This window comes from Corvus kubaryi, unplaced genomic scaffold, assembly GCF_017639235.1.
Source record: "Corvus kubaryi isolate FWS band 111438036 unplaced genomic scaffold, C.kubaryi_AGA036_p1.0 37284, whole genome shotgun sequence".
Classification (NCBI taxonomy): Eukaryota; Metazoa; Chordata; class Aves; order Passeriformes; family Corvidae; genus Corvus; species Corvus kubaryi.
The window spans coordinates 3,581,015-3,601,372 of NW_024581088.1; the positions used below are offsets into that span (position 1 = coordinate 3,581,015).

General features: G+C 43.0%; 1 protein-coding gene across 6 annotated transcripts in view; it reads right to left on the minus strand.

Annotated features, from left to right (window-relative positions):
- SPNS2 (sphingolipid transporter 2) overlaps positions 1-20,358 on the minus strand; it is a 135,236-nt gene that overhangs the window by 34,580 nt on the left and 80,298 nt on the right. For 5 of the 6 annotated variants that reach the window (XR_006015668.1, XR_006015669.1, XR_006015670.1 and 2 more), the window contains exons 4-9: positions 17,287-17,438; positions 15,392-15,458; positions 12,667-12,809; positions 11,359-11,511; positions 9,593-9,782; positions 4,009-4,074 (exon numbers count right to left, since the gene is read on the minus strand). Coding sequence is in view for 2 of the 6 variants with exons in the window: in XM_042025939.1 (XP_041881873.1) it covers positions 4,009-4,074; positions 9,593-9,782; positions 11,359-11,511; positions 12,667-12,809; positions 15,392-15,458; positions 17,287-17,438 (771 nt within the window). In the remaining 4 variants the exon portion in view is untranslated. The remainder of the gene's footprint in view (positions 1-4,008; positions 4,075-9,592; positions 9,783-11,358; positions 11,512-12,666; positions 12,810-15,391; positions 15,459-17,286; positions 17,439-20,358) is intronic. The other variant, XR_006015671.1, reaches the window with a different exon arrangement.

Consider the following 20,358-nt stretch of genomic DNA (forward strand, 5'->3'; position numbering starts at 1 on the left):
TTTCAGCACCAAAGACAAAGAAAACAGGTACTAACTGTGTTCCAGCCACTGACAGAACCTGGAAATAGCCCAGATGTCCCTGCTGTTCAGAAAAGGGAAAGGCTGGGATCCAGAGAGACCCTCCACAAAAGCCAGGCAGACACTGTCTAAGAAAGATACTCCTAAATGAAGTAAAAGGAAGCTCCTGTGGTTTCCACCTCCCTGCACACCATGGAGTAGAACACCTCTACCTGCAGCCCTTGGCCCAGCTGCCCTTGGATGGTTTGGAGTGGGCTGTGTTCCCTCAATCCCAGGCATTCCTCACCCTGCCTTCAAATCTAACCTGCAGCACTTGGAGTATTTTTGTGTGGAAGCACCCAGAGAAGCAACAGCAAGAACCTCTGAAAATGCAATTTATCTTTGGCTATAAAAATAAGGCAGCATTTTGTACTAAATAAATAACTGGGTTTTATTTTTAGGGAAAGTGATCAGAATAAAAGCAACATTCCTACATGCCTATGGCAAAACTGAGCACCAGTCTATGCCTGTTTCAAGCTTAGAGGAAGACTTTGACTCTACAACAAAACATCAAAGCAGCTCCTCCATGGCAGGTCATGACCATTTAGAAAGAACTAATCTTTTAAAAGAAAACAGAAATATACAGAGCAATTTTTTGCATGAATGTCAGGGGTATGAATAAACTGAGGATGGCTTTTCTCAGCAAAGACCTAAAGAGACTGTGATTGAAATAGAGGCACTTTAAATTGCTTCATGGCTCTTACACAAAAATTCCAAGCTCCTGTCCATCATCTCTATTTCTGATGTGCTATGGAGGAAACCCCCACTATTAGGGCCAGACTCCCACAAAGTCCCACACACCACACATGTCTCAGAGTGTTACACACTTGCCTGCTGCACTGAAGCTCATTCATCATTGCTGTTACGAGGCAGTTTTAATGCTACTTTGGGGTTCTGGTAATTTTAAGGCCAATTTGCAAAGATGGCTGATGAAATCTGTTTCATAATTAGCAAGCTCCATACAAAACGCCCCTCCTTTCCCCAAGCACCATCTGAGCATGTGCCTGGGAGGAGATATGGAGAGTTGTGCTCAGGAGAATAAGACCTGTTTTGTACAAATCTGCATTTGGAACAAATATCAGCCTTTCAGAATCTCAGGCAGTGCAGAACACTTTGCAGCACTGACAGTTTATCAGAGCCAGCACTTGGCACCTTGGACTGCAGACAAGCCAAGGAGCTGTGCTCCGACCCTTCTGCAGGAGGAGCAGCAGATGCAATGCAAGCACAGTGCTAGGAAGAGCCAACAATTAAATTGGAAGATAATAAGCAAACATCCTTGTTCTTCCATGGAAATTAAACTTGCAAAACCTCTGGAGGGTAACAACTTGCCCGATAAGATTCTTAAGCAGTCATGGGATCTGTAAATCTTGGGAGAGCTGTGAGAAATCATCTGGGATGCAGTTTCCAAAACCCCTCACTCCCGGCATAATGAAATCAGCAAGAACGGTGTTCAGCCAGTATTGAGAGCTTTTATCCATGAAAACAAGGTAATATTTATGTATAGGATGAAAGTGTTGTTAAGCTTACGCTAATAATGCTTTTAAACTCCTTCCCACCCTCAGGCAAGAACAGACACACTTCTGATTACACCAAATAAATAGTAATCAGTAGAAATTAATTTGCCAAACATTTGAAGTGCATCTGCTAAAGCATTTCCACACCTCTCTCTGGCAAGGACTTCCCACCAAGCTGTCTGTCAAATGTGGCTGTAGCCTTGCTCTCACCTATTGACATTCTAAGCCCCCTCTGATCCCCTGTGTGATCTGCCTGCACTTCTTCCATCTGCTTCCAGCCCTGTCCTCATCTAAGTGATGTTTACATTTATTTCTTTAAAACTTTCACAAGTCCACTCATGCTGTTAATGCATCAAACTGGGCATTATATACAACGCTCAGTTCATTTTCCTAAACAGACCAGAGAACAATGAGCTGAAAAGTTGGCAGCAATTACCAAAATCCAATTTTTAACATGGCTTTAGTTTCTTTCCCGTGTTTTGGAAAATTAAACTATTATTTCCAATCATTTTTTATGGAGCCCTTTTGCACTAAAGCAACATAAATAACTGCAAGTGCATCCTACAAAATGGAACTAACTATAGGATGCTGGTAAGACAGGTGGCAAATCCTATAAAAGCTGTTAAAAAGCTACAGGATAGTGAAGTCACATTGAAATCAACACAAAAAACCTCTGTAATTAAAATGGCACAATGATGGCAGCCCTAATACCCTTGCTATAACAGAGCAGTTGGTTGAAAAATATCTTCTGGGGTTACCTTGAGACAACACAGGTCAAATTTCAGGTCTGTCTCTGGCACAGATTTTCTGGATGACCTTGAACATGTCTGATAGGATCCGCCCTCCTGGCAGCTGGGACCACCTCAGCTGAGCCCTTACCTGTGCCAGCCAATGCTAGGGAGGGTCTAAAACAGCTGCTATTTAAACCTCTCCACTAATTCTGAGTGGAGAGAACTGGGATTGATCCTGGGAGCACCACAGCTGGAGGTGGGATGCAACAGGAAGCTCTGGCAGGAGGCAGGAATGAGCAGCTACACATATTGTACTGTAATTTCTTCCTCAGCACAGCTGTCTCCAGGCTGCACATCTGTGCAAGTGTTGAGATACCACATCATGAATGGCCACAGTAGCCCTGAACTCAGCACAAGCTGCAAAAGCCCATGGAAGTCCCGGGGAAGCCCCACAGAGCTCTGTCCCACCACAGCTGACCTGGCAGGAGGAACCTTGGGAATTAAAAGCCATCCAACGCTACCAGAGTACACTGACAACCTTTGTTCCTCTATGCTTTACCCACACTGAGAGAAGTGGATTTAACCACTCCACCCCACCTCTCAAAGTGTTCCCTGAACAAACGAGTGAAAGATGGAAAGTTCATCAGGCAATGCAGTGATGGCAACTGCAGAGCTACTTTAAAACAGAAACACAACCTTGAACGTCAACATAAACAGAACTTAAGCAGAGGCTTGAAGTTCTTTGCTGAATCAATATATCAACACCATTATCTTTACATCTTAGAATACTGAGCCCGATTGTTTCCTCGCTGATGTTTACATAACCAACAAATACAAGCCAAGGGAGTTTTCTATTGATGCTGGACTGATTATATTTTCAATTCTGTCAACAAGCTGACAAAAGACCTCGGGAAAGTCCTGTAATGGTTTGGTGCCTTAGTGCCTTTCTTTTCATACAATAAGCAACACCTCCTTCACAACAGGGTTTCAACGTATATTATGTTTGATGAGCTCTGATGGAAACCTCTACAAAACATGCAAAGCTCTTGAACAAATGTCCAGACTATTTCATGTGAAAATGGGGCTGCTGAGGTCAGCTGGCTGATTTGAAAGACTTAAAAAGCTCTACAGTGGAGAAAGAATGGAAAATGAAGGACATGAGTTGAAAAGTTCCTGACAGTTTCCTCTTGGATAAGGTGGACATAGTCCAAAAATTCTTTATACTTTCTTTTCCTCTCTGCTCTCCCAGAGGTGGGTTTCTATTGTGCATGTGTTGAATGGTAGGTAGATGGGCTGCCTTTGTGGTCGGAGGAGGGAGGGAGGGAAGGATTTCCTATTGCAGAACAAAGCTGAGTTATTGATAACAAAGCTCACAAACATGCTGACTGTTAGCAAATGCTGCCTGAATTCTGTGCATGTGGGGTTTTGCACAAACACTTAAGATTTTGGGAAATTATTTGAATTCAGAAATGTTGTCCTTTCTGGACATCTCTCCCTGGTGCTCAGAACAAAGGACAAGAAGGATCTTTTTTCTCTCCTTCTCCCAATGTCACTTTTCGTTTCAGTAAGCAAAAATAATAATAATGAAAACCAGAATAGGCTGAAGTAGGGACTAGGATCTGGAAGAAATTGTAAACTTCAGGTTGTTCTTGCAAGTTGACAAACTGCTCTGAACATGGAAAGATGCTGGTCCAAAGTGCACTCACCATTAGTATGTCTGCTGTGATAGCCCAGTTTGAAAACAGAAGAGTTTCTCCGATAAAAATGCAAATCTGTTGTAACAAAACACACAAAAAGGAGAAGATTTATTCACTTGACATTAAAAGGAAAAAAACCTGTCACAAACTTTCCTTTGTTGCTTATTTTTCTCATACCTACGCAGTATACTCCTTGTTGCTGTTGTGGTTTATCCTGAGTATTAACAAACCATAGACTTGTATCAGAGCTCTAGAGGGCTGGCCCGAAATGTTGTTATTGTAAACTAAGTTTATGATCTACAGAGCAGCTAAATAAAAGGCTGACACATTTGATTTTAGAAGAACATGAAAAAACAGCATGAAGAGACAGCCCCAGGCTTGCATACTTAGAATCATTGCATTGTTGTGGTTGGAAAAGACCTTTAAGGATCATCAAGTCCAACTTGTACCATTCTGTTCCAAAAAGCCAGTTAGAAAAGGCAAGAAGGCCACAACACCCCAAAGCACAGCCATTTCCATTCCTGGGAACCAAGTTATGTGTTCAGCTCTGTAGCAAACCAGCTGAGGTTCTCTACACACTCTGTGGAGGATCCCTTCCCTCCCCAACAGCATTACAGGGGTAATATCTGTCCAGTCGAGACTGGAATTAAGTATGGGCTTTGCAACATCAGTGTCTTGTGCTGAAACACAATCCTTGGCTCTGTGGAGATGATCAGTAAGAGACATTAAAAGCCACAGAACTGCAAGAGTGGCTCCTGTGACATGATGTGACCACTGCCACTGTCTTTCCCACACAACAGCTGAGGTTGCCTAAACCCCTCAGACCATCATGTCACTGCCAGGAATAATTTGCTTTATTTAGCAAGTCTTACGCACTGACCTATAGAAGCTTCCTCTATTTGTTTCTAAAATTGTCTTTGTTTCCCACATCTTCTCCCTCCCTATCCCTTTTTTCTGTGACTGGATCTGCTTCCTCTGTGATGGTGTCCGAGCCAGTCATTACAGCCCAGCTGGTCAGTTAGGAAATCTCCATTTCCATTTCCCACTGCCCACTGGTCTGCCTTGAGCTTGGCTCTCACCAGAAATGACAATTGCCAAGGAAAGAACACATCCAATAACCCAAGGTGCTGGCAGGAGTTGAAGCCACGTGTCCCGTGGATACCAGATACATAGTCAGACCTGCTCTGAAATCTGTCCTGCTACACCTTTACAGCTGCTGTTGCTGGGATTCTGTGGCTGGAGAGACTAAATTGAGCTTGGGAACGATGGAATCACACTTCTGAATGCAGCATCTACGTGCCCTGCCTGCTCCCAGCTCTGCAAACAGGTAATTGCTTGCCTTGAGCTGATAGGAACTGCACACATTTGAATTGTCACAGGCAGCAAGTAGAACTTGTCCCTTGTGTAGGAATTTAGCACAAGTCCTTTAAATAAATCACTGAAATCCTACAAACTTCAGAGCACACTAGTTCTGAGTTGATGAATGTGTATTTCAACCAATCCATGAAACATGAGATTAATAGGTGGGTACTGGTAAAAGGAAAAGAGGAACACGAAGATCAAAAAGTAGATAGAAGATACTGACATTAAAAAATGTCTGTCCTTCAGCTGCTGATGGGGGTTTATAAAAATGAGTTCACTGCAAAGGGCATGTGAGGATATGTGGCATTTCTGCAGAAGAGAGACTCTAGGGATGCTTACAGCAAATAAGGCAGCCCCAGAGCAGATAATAGCTCCTGAAATGCTCATGGTTTTGACTCCTCACACTCTTTTTGAAACCTCATTTTATACTGAGACTTCACCTCTACAAATAGATCTGTTTCTGACTCTAGCTGTGCTGTGTAACATCTCACCCTGTCCATTTGGTGTCCAGTTGCTCATCTGTGCTTTTCTGTTTAAATGATCAGTTAGCAAATTCTGACTGCCAGAAATGATAAATAAAGTAGGTTTCAGAGTGGACACACCTGAAGCTCTCACAGCAAGTTCTAAGCAGGTTACAAACTCCTTCCATGACTGTTTGCAAATCTTCATTATTTGTATTTCTCTCTGAAATGGTAGCTGAGACACCCTCATGTACTCCTGAATCTGGAGCAATTCTAACTCCAGCTCAGTTCTGGGCAATATTGATGCCTCAGAAGCAGGCAGGTCACCAACAACATGAAAACAGAAGTCCCTGGGGTTGAGACTGAGATGCTGTAAAAGCTCTCTGGCAAGGCTTTACCCTGGGATTTGCTGTTTCTGCAAGATCATAGAATGTCTTTGAGGAATTGAAATAGATGTTGAAATTGAGGAATTTGGAACAGTGTCAAAAGGAAGGCAAAGCAGAGCATCTCTCTCCAGTCACTTGGAGATTTAAACAAGTGTAAAATCTGCAGTTGAAATGTCTGAGCAGAGTGAGATGATGATGCCACACAGATAATGGGTTTCCAGGGACAGGTTTGAAAACCAAGTTTCAAAGAGTTTGTATTTCAGAAAAAGTGGGACTTACAGATATGCAAATTGGTGCTTTAAGGAGCTGGATTACAACACACAAATCCACACGCTGCAAGGCAAACTGAGTAAGAACTGATTGGACTATACAGGCAAGCAAGATAGTAAAAGAGAGGAATACCGGTGTCTGGGCAGCTAAATGATACAGAATTGTCATTTTATTCCACCTTGCCAGCCACTTTACCACTGCCAATAATTTACTGGATCAGTATGAAAAGATTGGCTGGAAAAAAGTCATCTGTCTACCTGCCTCAGATGGGAGTGGCTGCTACAGAATGGGAATAACAGCTGCCCCAGGGACCAAAATCACTTGCAAGAGAGGACTGAGCAGGAGAGAAATAGTACATGTGTCCAGGGGAGGAAGAGAGCAGACAGTACACAGCATGTAAGGGACAGGGTGATTGTGTTAATGGAAATGCAGGTCTTCTCCAAAAAAATAAAACCTATAAAACCAAGAAATTAAAAAGCAAGAGCTGTGCGGGTTCTTGCTGGAGTGCTGAACACTTCATTTAAGCTGATGCCTGTATCAGTCAGCATTAAAGCTCTCAATTGTTAACTAAGGCAGGGAGGGAGATGGTGATCTGGTGGCCACCACAGCTCTCTCTCACAGTGAGAGAGAACATCATCTCATGGGGACCCACCTAATTGCTTGGAAGTAAGAATTTTAAGGCCCTGAGCCAATGAGGGTTCCAAAAACATTCACTGTCAATTTTTGCATGGTGTGATCCATGACAGAAGCCCAAGGACAGTCACAGTACAGAAGGCTGGCAAATACCACCACGCTGGGGGACAGACCAGAACATTGCCTTGCCTTTCACAGACACAGAATTCAAGGACGTGAGCCAGGACAAGCTGTCAAGACAAGAGACAAGAAAATCAACCCATAAATTTTACTGTATTGTTTCCAGAAAGAGATTTTATGGTGGATTTTGAGATAAGGAAGGTATCCTAGCCCATCATTCTGTCCACCAGTCACAGAACACTCTCCCCTTCATTATGGACCAATGAGACTTAAAACAAAGAGCAGTGAGAAACTGCTATACCATGCAACCTTGCAGTGCAGGTCTCCTACTGAAATGCAAGGGAATTAAACACTCTGGAAGTCTGCAAGATTGCAACAGCTCTTTGAATGGCATGGAAAAACAAGAGTTTGTGTTAGAAACTTGCCTTGGAAACTCAATTCAGTACGGCACTGCCACAATAATACCTTGTGTTATGAGACACTGGGAGCTCCAACACAGACCTGTCCTCTCTTTCTGGGCATCAGGTTTCCAGCAGCAGAGTATTTAGGGCTATGGAGAGGCAGTGCTTCCTGCTTCAGCCTAACAGCATCATAAACAGGCTCATATTCCTTATACCCCCTCCATACGCAGCTGTAACTTCCTTTGCAAATCATTGACTCTTTATTAGATTTACTGCTCATCCATAATAAAATAAATTGTTTCTAGGATTGTTTAAATCATACCATCTATATTTATATACTTAAACAATGCAGAATAGTCACATGGCTATTAAAAAAAATAGAAAAAAAATATTAAAATGAGACTAATAGCTACCTCCTGCGGCACAATTTTTGAAAACAGTATTTCCAGCCTAGAAAGGGAGAGGTTTCTGTACAAAGAGACTGAACACCACAAATGAACATGTCTGTCACTGGGTCTGAAAAGGAGAAAATCATAGCTCTGTCTGCACAAAGAGGTGGAGGGAGCAGTTGAGGGGTGTGATAGATCAATGAAAGGAGGGTTAATGATTCACCAGCCAGTAACACCCTCTCACAGGTTGTCTGAGGAGATCATTTTTCTGACAATTCAAATGTTAGTTCATGGACACAAACCAGAGACCTGAATCTTAAATAGCCAGAGGAGGTATTCCTGGCTCTGTCTCAATGATTTTGAACTTCCACTCTTTCTGGTTGTGCTTCCCCATACTGTGGGAGCTGCTGAAATACTCAGCAAATAACCATGGCCAGGCCAGTGCTTGAACTACAGAGAAATGAGGAACAGCAGTTGGCTGGTTACTTGTAAATGAATTCTCCTTGCTGGCTGAGTGTGTGCTGCTGTGTGGAAGCGAAGGGTGAGCTTTCAGAAGGGATCCCACTACTCCAAACTTCTCATGCTTTCCCTTCATAAACTTCTCTCAGGTCCCAGACTTCTCTCATTGTGACATTAAAAGGGAACCAGAGACTTGTTCAGTGACTGGATTTTTACTCCCTACTGAAAGCAAGATTCTAGCCCAAGGCTGGATTATTACAGTTGAGCTTTTCTTTTTCCCTTCAGTCTAACTAAAAGAGGGTCAGTTTAGATGAGATGTAAGGAAGGAGTTTTTTACAAAGGTGGTAAAGCATTGGCACAGGGTGGCCAGGAGGTGGTGGATGCCTCATTCCTGAAAACATTCAAGGCCAGATTGGAGGGGGCTCTCAGCAACAAGGTCTAGTGGAAAGTGTTCCTGCACAGTGCAAGGGGGTTGGACTACATGACCTTAAGAAGTCCCTTCCAACCCAAACCATTCTATTCATCTGGATCAATTTGATATCTTTTTATATAATTCAATTATAAGCACTCAGGGAGGGGCCATATTTTAATCTGCCTTTATGCAGCATCGAGTACTGTAGGTTCCTGGGCTATAGTGGGGCTATGGTAATATAGATAACAAATTGAAATTACTGGGTAATTAATATTGGCCTGCTGCAATCCACCTAGTTATGGAAATGAATGATACTGAAAGGGAGCCAAAAGCTTGCCCACAGACAAATTACACTGTAATTGTCATCTGGTACCACTGCAGCTACAATACCCTCACTGCAAGGGAAGTGCTCAATTTTCCTGTACCAAAACATTAGGCAAGAGCAATAAAGGTGTGGACTGAGGTGCAGATAAAACAGCCCAAAGGCTGTGGGTTTCCATGGAGCTCTGAATTCTGATGGCAGCAGGGATAAACAGTTGAGATATCAAGCACACTTAGGTAGTGCCAGAATGCCAAGAGGCAAAAAGGACATTCAGAAGGGCAAAGGCAAGAAAACATCCCAGGCTTTCTGTAGGAGACGAGGCACACAGTCTTGTAAGGAGTTTGGTAGGGGCTGGCATATGGAAAGGATTATACTTACATAGGCTCCCACGATGCTGCTCTTGGCAGCCACAAAGATCAGACAGATGAAGATGGCTGATCCCAGCATTCCAACGGCACAGACAAGAGGATCAGCTCGCTGCGTCTTTGACCGGCACCATTTAGTTGCTCCTGCCCCTGTGATTACACCCAGGAAGCCAGTGAAGCAAGTAATTGCTCCGAAGATCAAACTATTAATAAAAAAGAAAAAAAAAAAAAAGAAAGAAAATAAGAGAAAGGTGGGTTGTTTTTTGAGTTTTTCCCTAAAATGGGCATAGTCTTTGGACAAATTATTTGGGTAAACTGACTAATGGAAATTTACATAATGACTTTGCAAATTTTAAATAAAACAAATGCTCATGATTTTAGCCCTCTTCCTCTGCAATTAAGAAAAACACAGCATATGAAATTTATCCTTGTACACAGGCTTTGATCCATAAGTGAAGGAGTGCAAAGGGCTCACACTGCTTCCTTGGGTGGAACTGAGATTCCTACAAAGTGCCCTGAACAGCTAATAATGTATACATAAAACTATTTAATAACCTGTACATTGATCATGGAAGGGGAAGTCATGGACAGGCACCAGGAAGCTGCAGGGCAAGGAAACCTAACAAGTCTCTTAAATATCAGCGATTTCCAATGTACTTTGAACTTTATAAGTCCTTTCAGGCCACTTCAAAGAAGCTTCTTGCTGTTAGGTTACACATTTGAAATGTGTTCATTTCAATTTAAAGAGCCACGAGGATTCTCCATATTATATGTGCAGGATTTGGATTACAGGGTCTTGGGCAACCACATTAGAATAGCTTGAGGGGAGTTCAAAACTGAGGTGTCATCAAGGAGGGGGAACTTCTCTTTGTAAACAGCAGACGGGCAGTCAAGCTGGAGCTGTGTGTTTTGCTCACTGCATTTTTGTGGAACAGCCTGAGATTGCCTGCTGGACACTCTGGTTGATGGGACTCCACACCACTAACTACTTTAATTGAGATGGGATTATGTCTGCTCCAGCAAGAAGGTTTTCCTAATATTATTTTCCCTCATGAGCTAAAAAGCAAAAGAGCTGACAAAAGGCATTTTTTAATATCTTTTATTTACCTGGAGGAAAGCTTTTATAGCATTTTCTGGTTTGTGCCACCATGGTAAATCACAAAATGAATTACTTTTCATAGCTTATGAGTTGCAAGTGATATTCCATAACCAGAACTGAAAACCCAAACCACTGTATAACATCAAACACTCCAGCCCGAAGTGTCCCAGATCTCTGGGACATTCTTCAGCAAAACTCAGCACACACAGCAGTTTACAGAGCAATAGAACAGGGAAGTCCTGCCTCACACAGAAATAAAAGCCTATGGGATTAGTCCCTGCAGCTTTAGGGGAACCATTCCAACCTCTGAATTACAGCCACCACTGGGGCTTCCCAACCTGCCAGCTTGTTCTGCTGCTGTCACAGATGGGTATTAAGAAACCAAATTCTCAGCTCTCCAAACATCTTCCTTAGAGGATTTCTCTTTTCTACTCTGCACCGCAACCTGGGAACTAAGACAGAGCTGAGGTCATTGCTTCTCCCTTGGTTTGACTTCATGCAATGAAATAGAGAAATAAAACCTAGTTTACAATCCCAGCATTTCCTATCATTGTTGCAAGGACCTAGAGGAAATTACAGACATTCTAGTACTTTGTCTCTGTGGGACTTGCCTGCTTCCTCTGGTAAATAAGCCCCCACCCCCTCTCCCTGTCTGTAAAGCAGCTGACTCTGACTCTCACCTATCTTTGGTGCCACAGGGCTGGGAGCTGCAGGTCTCTGCTGTCTTCTGCACGACCTGTGCTCTGTGAAGGTACAGAGGGATCCACATGCCAAGTGCCCCTGTGGCAAAGGAGACAGCTGAGGTGGCCAAGGATGAGAACACATAGCTGCGGCTGTGGAGACAAAACCAAGAGAAGGTTTAGTGGGGAAAGTGAAAAAGCAGGAGCCTCATGCAGGAGCCAATGCTTCAGTGACAAAGCCCAGTGTTCCCCCACACTTGCCCCCTCCCTTTGCCAAGGGGCAGGGGTAACACGAGGTACAAAGGAATGGAGAATAAGAAGCATGGAATATTCACATGTGATGCTCCACTGATAATAATATACTGAACTCATCAGAGATGCTTCACAGGACTGTTTTTCAAGGGACTGTTTGAGAAGACAATCAGTACTTGGTCACTAAGAGACATGTGAATTACAGGGTTTTCACCCTAATGTCACCTGTTTACCTGGATGAGCAGTTTCACTTTTCCCTCCCCATCCGTGCCACCATATGGTTACTACTTACATAAACTACCAAAAGCAGTAACGTAGAAATATTGATAAATTATCTATCATCACTTTTCATCGTCCTTTGACACTGGATGAGAATACCAGGGAGGTATTCTAGCCAGTAGTTCTAAAAATAAAGGACATCACAAGTTTCCCATCAGAATTACAAGGTAACCCTGAATTCAGAGGTGAAAGTATTTGCACATTCACAGGCCAGCTTTCTGGAAGGAAGTGCAGCTGCTTAAACACTCATGAACGTGTGAACCTTTATGCACACATACAAGTGCCCAAGCACATTCAGTTCTCATGGATTCAGTCACACAGGGTTGTATAAACACATATATTGAAACTTGCTGCAGTGCAAGCTTCTGTGTGTTTTTTTCTCTTAAATTGCTAAAACTCTTTTTCCCCTCAGCAAAATAGCTCTTTCAAAGAAGAAAAAGGATCTAAGTGTCTGAACAACAGTGGCACAACAATTAATACAGGAACACAGCAATTTCTACACTTCAAAAGCCCTGATTTGTGTGAAGTATGAGCCAAACAAAGCGGGCTTTTTCTTAGATGTCAGTCTTGGAAAGGTTAGAGCAAAACTTGGAATCCATCATTGTCACAGCAGTCGATACCTCATGTAACTGTGATTTTCTTTCCTTGGTCCACAGACTAAACTTCCTGCAACTCCCTGCATGTTGTCACTTTCCAGTCTCACCGTGCTAAATCCAGACCATTGGATGTTCCAATTACACATTAGAGGCAAAACATGGTTATTACTAGCGCTCTTACTTTCTAATCAATGCTTTCATGTCTCTCAACCATGAAGTTCGAGCCTTCAGCTGCCCCCCAAGTTGTTCAGCATTTCCTCTTTTAGCAGCAGGCACAAATATCAAGATGAGTGTCCCTGTTATCATTCCTAGGAGTGGAGATACCTGCAAGAAAGGAGCAGGGAATTAGCACAGGAGTCAGGAGGGTTTGCTTTGACTGGTCAGGAAGAAGCAGAACACATCAGTTTGGTTTCAGTGACTGTTCCTCACAGCCAGTCAGAACCTGTGAGCATGGAGGCATCTGCTCCTTTCCTTCCTCCATGTCATTCCCTGGACTCTCTTATCTCACTCCGGAAACATGCAGCTTTGAAAATACTCTCATTAAGGCACTCCCATTGTGTTAATAAGTACCAAGATTCATCTAAACATGATTCTTCAGTGATGTTTAACTCTTTGGAAACCTACTCCCAGCTGGACTAAGAGATCAGCTGGTTTCTAGGTGAATGCAGAAACCTTTAAAAGGCAATCAGACCAGCTGAAAGATTTCTGGATGTAGGGAACATGCTGGCTTTGAAAATCCTTGCTTGACATACATCCCTCTTCCAGCTAACCCACAATGGCTTCCCATTTTCAGGCATCTTCCTCAGGTTACCTCAGTACAACAGACCAAGAAAAATAGAAAATTCAGGCTGGAACATAGGAAAACAACAAATTCAAGGGCTTGGTTTTCCAGTATCCGATCCTTTCTCCCAAGCACTAGGCAAACATACAAAGATCCCAGTGTTTTGCAAGCTATAAAAACTATTCTTGTTTTTACACTGAAATTCCATTATAGTCAGAATGGAAAATAGTTCCATCAGGAAAACAGGACCATGGATTTCACTGAACTATCATCTCATCTAGATATGCTATTTAAAAAATGAATTCCTGTTCCAAAAAAAATATGCTTCCATTATTAACCTGAGAATGGCCTTTACACATGGAGCAGTGTTTCATGTCCAAAGATGACATGACACAATCCTTCTAGGGAACGAAAGACAAAAGTATTTCAGAACTTAAAAGCCAGGAAAATCCCTCATCCAGGAATACACTGAAGCCTGATACAGTATCCTTATGACAGCTGAACACAAGACACAGCACTGGTAAAAAATATTGGAAATGCTGTTTTTTCTACAGCCAGATGATTTCAAGTCTCTTTGATTTTTATCTAAAAAATTTCATCTTAAGTACCCACCAAGACAATATCCATGAACACTCAGTAACGCTCCAGTGAAACATTTGCTTTATTGTTAGATCCAGGGACAAAGCTGCCACTTGCCCACGTGTCCTTCTGTCTTTTTCAGCCCACTGAAGTATGGATTATTCCTGACCTCTTCCGGATTTGGAGCCCACAGGAGATCATAGAGGGAAGCATCATCTTGGGGAATCATTCCCATCTTGCAAGAGCACAGTAATTGTCATAGGGATGGAAGCTGCTTTACCCTGATGTCTGGAAGCTTTTTCTGTGTGCTGTGTGACTACGAAAACTGAGCAATGGTGTCCAAAGCAACCATCACAGATGCGTGCAGCTCATCAGATTCCCCAGATTTTGTACAGCCAGGGAATCCTGCACCAATGTGTCATTTATAGTGGAAATCATGACTTGTAAGGGATACAGTCTTGCAGATATTCTGGATTTCTCAGGGTAACTGTGAAGACACCACCTGAAAAGTCCCTAGTGATGATCTCTTTGCACAAATTAACCATTTGGGTTTTACAGACAGGTTTGGGCTTTCCAAGAGTGCTCCAGTTAAAGCCCACTGACCAGAGGAGGGGCTTTGGGGCTCTCACTGCTTGTGTTGGCCTCTGCTCAAAAGTTCATGTTACTCTTAAATATTTCTGCTGTCTAATGAGGCAGCATCCTCTTGGTGGGAAGCTGTAGGCTACTCCACTTTCCACTCCAGGTGCAGAGCTGGAAACTGCCCTCTACTTTCCCAGCTCCATATGAACTGTTCATGGTGATGTTCCCAGCTTTGCTTACCTGGGGCATGGCCTGTGTCACAGAGGGCATGTTTGCTTCAGATGGGAACCCCTGTATTTCTTCACCTGGTGTTATAAACGGTGTTGGCCTGAGCTTCATGAGATTCATGGTCTCCATGAAGTGCCAGAGCCAAAGAATGCACCTCACGTGCCACCCACAGCACCAAAGGTCAGAAACCAGTTCTGCTGGGCCACTTCCTCTCAGCTCTTTCAAGACATCTTTGTGTGCAGAAGCTGTTTGTGAGCATGTGATTGGAGTGGATTGTCTTTTCAGCCCATTTATCAGGGTCCCAAGAGGTTAAAATAGAAGGAAACTGACTGTCTCAGGGCAGAAAAACAAGCGGAAACTGGAACAAAGTGTTTTTTCCTCAAAGCAGGAAGCCATTCTCAGAGTTTCTTGACAGCAGGGGACTGAAAGACTGTGGAGTTGATTTAAGGCCAATGTCTCGTCTTCCTGTCCCCATCAAGAAGTCATGACTGATTGATTGATAACAAAGTGATTGGAAAATTCTTGCTCCTAAGCAGGGAAAACACCAAGTCCCACAAGCCAAGCCCACATACCTTTGCTTAGAGAGTGCATCTGCCATGCACTTAACATCCACAGATGTAATTCCCAATACTTTACCTTCCAGATATAATAACAGGTTGAGCCATTGTGTGATGGAACTCTTCCTAACACCAATCAACCAACCAACTCTCATTAAGATGTGTCATTAAGAGGGACTTACCCGCAGTGCCCAGTGCCAGTCTCCAGCAACCTGCTTCACACTCGACCCAGTGATGTATCCCAAGCCACTGCAAGAAAGGCCAAGATGAGAGCTGGTCAGAGCTTTAAGTGTGCCACAGTCATAGCTGTTCTTAGACAAAGGCAAAAAGAGGCATAACCAACTGTGTGTCCTCAGCTCTCTTCTCCTACAGGAAGAAATATGGGGATTGAAGCAGATGGTGACTAGTACGTGACTCTACCCAGCACGGCTGATCTAAAAATGTCCAAATCTGATGGAAATTTGGAAGTTTATAGCTGACCTTTCAATCTACAGTGGATGGAAACAAAAACTCAAACAAGATTTATTTCCCAATTTCATTTCTACATCAGGCCTTTCTCTGTGCTAATATGAATATTAAACAATTTTATGTTCAAGCTTTCAGTTAAATAGTGCCCTTCAAGGACAGATAATATTCCATCACCAGATTTTTCTTCTTGCCACTTAATAGTACTTGGTTCTAATTATGCAGGAAGAGACCATTTTCTGTTAGCTTGGAAGAAAAACCAAGGAGAACGTGCAAGAAGTTTGATGAGAGACCTTCAGCCACATGTAAGACAAAAGGTGCGTCACAAGAGACTGACGGTGAACATAGCCACGTTTCTCTCAACATGAACTGAAGGTAAATAACCTTTTTCACAACTGCTGCATTTGTTGCTGAGATTGCCTTGGCTAAAAGTTGCCAGGATTGCAGTGGGGCAACCATGAGCCACCCCTCGCCCTTATTGAAGAGTCTGCTAAGCTTTGGAGGTTGCCAGCTACAACCTCCCCAAAACTGGACATTTTACCGAGACAGGCCCCAAATCAAACCGTGAATCATCACAGACTGGTTTGGGATATAAGAGACCTTAAAACCCATGCAGTTCCACTCCCTGCCATGGGCAGGGACACCTGCCACTATCCCAGGTTGCTCCAAGCCCCGTCCAACCTGGCCTTGGACACTTCCAGAGATGGAGCAGCCACAGCTTCTCTGGGCAACCTGTGCCAGGACCTCCCCACCCTCACAGGGAAAGAATATTTTCCTAACATCAAATTGAAAGCTCTTTCAGTTACAGCCCTTGTCCTATCCTCCATGGCCTTGTAATCCATGCTGCTGCTGGATGTTGAGATAATGAAGTCCCAGAATCAGGCTCAACAGGAGGAATATTTGTAATTTCTTTCTAGTTCACTGAATTCTCTATGTGAATACTTTGAATCCTTGGTCCTCTGGGCAAAATATTCTTTTCACCAGTTAAGTATCTGTTTCTCTCTTCCTCCTCACAAATGGGTGTTTGTGAGTTTTATCTCATGGGTAAGTGTTCCAGCTTGTAAAATGCACCACCAGAAATTTTCTCTGAGTTTGGAACATGTTGCCCATGTATTCCCTCCTGGTAATGAACCCATAATGCCCCTTTTGCACAGGATGTTGTCCAGCTCTGGGAATTGGTATACAAATGATGCAAAGCCAGCCTGCCAACAATCTCACAATAGATGGTCAGCCACTATTTTAAAAAATAAAAATAATGACAGATTCCCTCCTGTCCCAAAGATCAGATACTGTGTTGAGCTGATAAGGAAATTCAACTGAAAGAAGAAGTCAGCTAAAATATTTTGATTCCATTTCCACCCCATTGCTGTAAAAAAGTAGGAAAAAAACCGAAACAAACCAACAACAAACTTCCCATCAGTTCCCAAAAGTCACACATGAACCGGTAACAGGGCCAAAAAAGAATCTAATTCCTGCAACTAATTAGTCACTGCTCACAATATTTTCCTGTCTAAACCGTTCCAACCAAAGTCAAGAACTATCATCATTAGCAATTTCAGATCTGTGTGAGTTTATTTAAGAGAAAAGCCAAAACCAGATAAAAGAACCTTACCTGCCCAGAGGAATTGCAAAGTAGAAAACAGACAGCATAAGGGTCCTCGTGTTCTTGGTGAACAGGTCTCCGATGATGGTTGGTGCAATAGTGGAGTAACTCGCTTCACCGATGCCAACCAAACCCCGTGAGAGAACAAGGAGCCAGAAATACTGAGAAAAGAAATATAAACATCAGCAAGTCCCCCCTCAGCTTGTTAAATTCAGGTTGGACAACAGTCAAGGAAACACAAATTCATGTGACTGGAAAATGATCCTCCTGTATATGCTTATTTTTTAGAACTTCAGAGTTGTTTCACATTTGTCTTTTGCCCAGAAGAAAGGGACTATATTTTTGGTGAAGATTTATAGGCATGAAAAAAACCTAATAATAAAACATTTACTCAGTGACACTCAAGAATATATTCTAAAAGAGGCAGAAGACCCCCAGTTTGTTCCCAGGTCCCAGCTCACACTTGCTAAGCCTGAGTTGGAGAGGTCTGGGGAGGTGGGTGATTGTAAAAATCCCTGCTCTGGGATCCAGAAACAGCAACTCCTGCCAAGCACAACCCACCCTCCCCAGCGTGCCAAGGACAGGTTCTGACTGTGGAATCCTGAAGGCTCTTCAAGGCTGGGAAAGAGTTGAACCTGCAATCCCCCCAACTAAATGTCTTCCTTCATTAAAAGCTATGGAATAATGCCATCTTTCAAAGGTGCTAAGCACCCATCTCACTCCACTTGCCTTGAACAGCAACAGACACCTCCCCAAAACTCTCAGAGGAGACCTGAGCTTTACTGGGAACCCCAGGAACATCTGTATGCTCTATAAGCAGGACCTGCAGGGAATGACTTGAGCCACCCAGGGCAGGGGCATGAAGGAGGCATTCAGCTGCCCAGGGAACTACCTGCCTTTCTGGGTAAAGGGCAATGCCACAGAACGAGGATATACTTCACATTCAGCACAACACCATCTAAAATGGACAAAAAGGAATTGTTTATCTAATAGAATTTTCTTAATGGCTCTCAAGCAGCACTTTCGGGAACTGCAAGGACCTGATTTGCAACCTAAGCTCCTTCACTGCCCCTGCAGTTTTCTGGGTGCTGCTGAGTGCAGGCTAAGACACAGTGCTTTGATGCCTGAATACCTGATACATGAGCACAAGCAAATTCTCAGCCATCTAAGCAGCTTGAGCTACACCCAGAAGTAATTGCAGGGGCAGAAATGAAACAGTCAATGCAGAAAGTTGTAAGCACAGGGAAATCTATTTCTACAAATGTAACCTCTACAAATCCTCAATTTGCTGTCATTATTCTATAGATCATTTGTGAGAAGAACAGCAGGGATTTAAATGGAAGGAAGGCAGGTTTAAATTAGATATTAGGAAGAAATTATTCCCCGTGAGGGTGGTGAAGCCCTGGCCCAGGTTGCCCAGAGAAGCTGTGGCTGCCCCAACCCTGGAAGTGTTCAAGGCCAGGTTGGACGGGGCTTGGAGCAACCTGGGATAGTGGCAGGTGTCCCTGCCTGTGGCAGGAAGTAGAACTGGATGGGCTTTAAGGTCCCTTTCAACTCAAACCATTCTATGATTCTATGCTTATGATATGTCCTTAAACATGAAAGTGCTTTGGGAGTAATCAGCAATTACTGATTCTCCTCCTTCAGATAGGAAAAAGTCAAGGGAAATGACTGATTTTGTGCCCTACAGCAAAGCCAAGCTAAAGTATAACTCTCATTCACAAACATGGAAAATGTCATGCAGACACCAAACCACATGCCTCAGTCTCATATATATCCATCAGCAGACCAAAATGTACCACTGATGTGTTTGCATTGTTTTCCTCACTGTAATCCCTGGTTGAAAAGAATATTTTGAGGATTCCAATAGCCACAAAAACAAAATACTTTTGTGTACTCTTCACTTCCACATATTTTGGTGTGAGTTCTGGAGTAATACCTATTTTCTGCAGGAATACAAGTTCCTTGTTTGCTGGCAGGGTGTGTGCAGTGCTGCTGGCATTCATACACCTCCCAAAGCTGCACATACGTAACTCACACACGTGGGTGTGAGCAGAAAGGGCAGTACTGTGACTCAAGTGCTGTAATTTATGTCAATTACCCAACACGCAACCACTCCACTGCAGAAATATGCTGGCAGTCATTGGTGCACAGGTAACCAATGTATTTGGAATGAGCAACAGTATTTATAACGTGCTGAAAGGCTTAGTCATGCAGAATTAGAAAGCAGGGAACTGGAGGCTGCCTGTGGTTTCTGAGCAGGTTTAGATCTGGATCACACAGAGGGTGACAGGCAAAGTAGTCACCTGCCTGGGATGAGCATGGACAATGCTACTTACACCTGGAGAATGACAAGTTTGTAAATGCACTGGATGTTCCTCAAATTTGAAATACTCACAGAAAAATGACACAATTTTGTGCTCACCAACCAGTATCACTCCCAGTGAACGCACTGGACAGGAATTTCCTCCAAACAGTTGTTAGAAGGTTACTCTTACAATCCTTGCACAAAGCAGGAAAACTGTATCAAGTATTCCTTTTGTGGTACAGTGACTCAGTTTCATCAATACCATGAAATCAGATGCTCAATACAAAGAAATCATCTGCATTCACTCTTCTCTCTCAGTTCCTCCTCAAATCCTCCTCCCTGGCTTATTCCATGCTGACACACTCCAAATATCTGTTTAATATTTAAACTATATTCTTTGAAGCAGTGGTATTCAAACTTAAGTCATGAGATTTTGACTTAATCTGGGAATAAAAGCAACCTTAAAAAGCATAATCCACATAAAGACCTCAATAATATTGCCCTTCTGAGATCAATATTAAAGGTTATGGACCGTGCAGCCATTAAGTTGTGACAACTAGGCTAAACATACAAAAATCTAAAATAATTTAGGGAATTATTTATGGTCGGCTTTATACTGTGTCTGGTTTTGGAGCTCTATAGCTAGGATTAAAGAGCTAATACCTCTTCTTACCAGTTCTTTGGGATCTTTGGCTAGTATGCACCCTGTTGGAACTTATATGATAAAATTAATTTGTTAAAATGAGCTGGGACACCCTATCTTCCATCTCTAA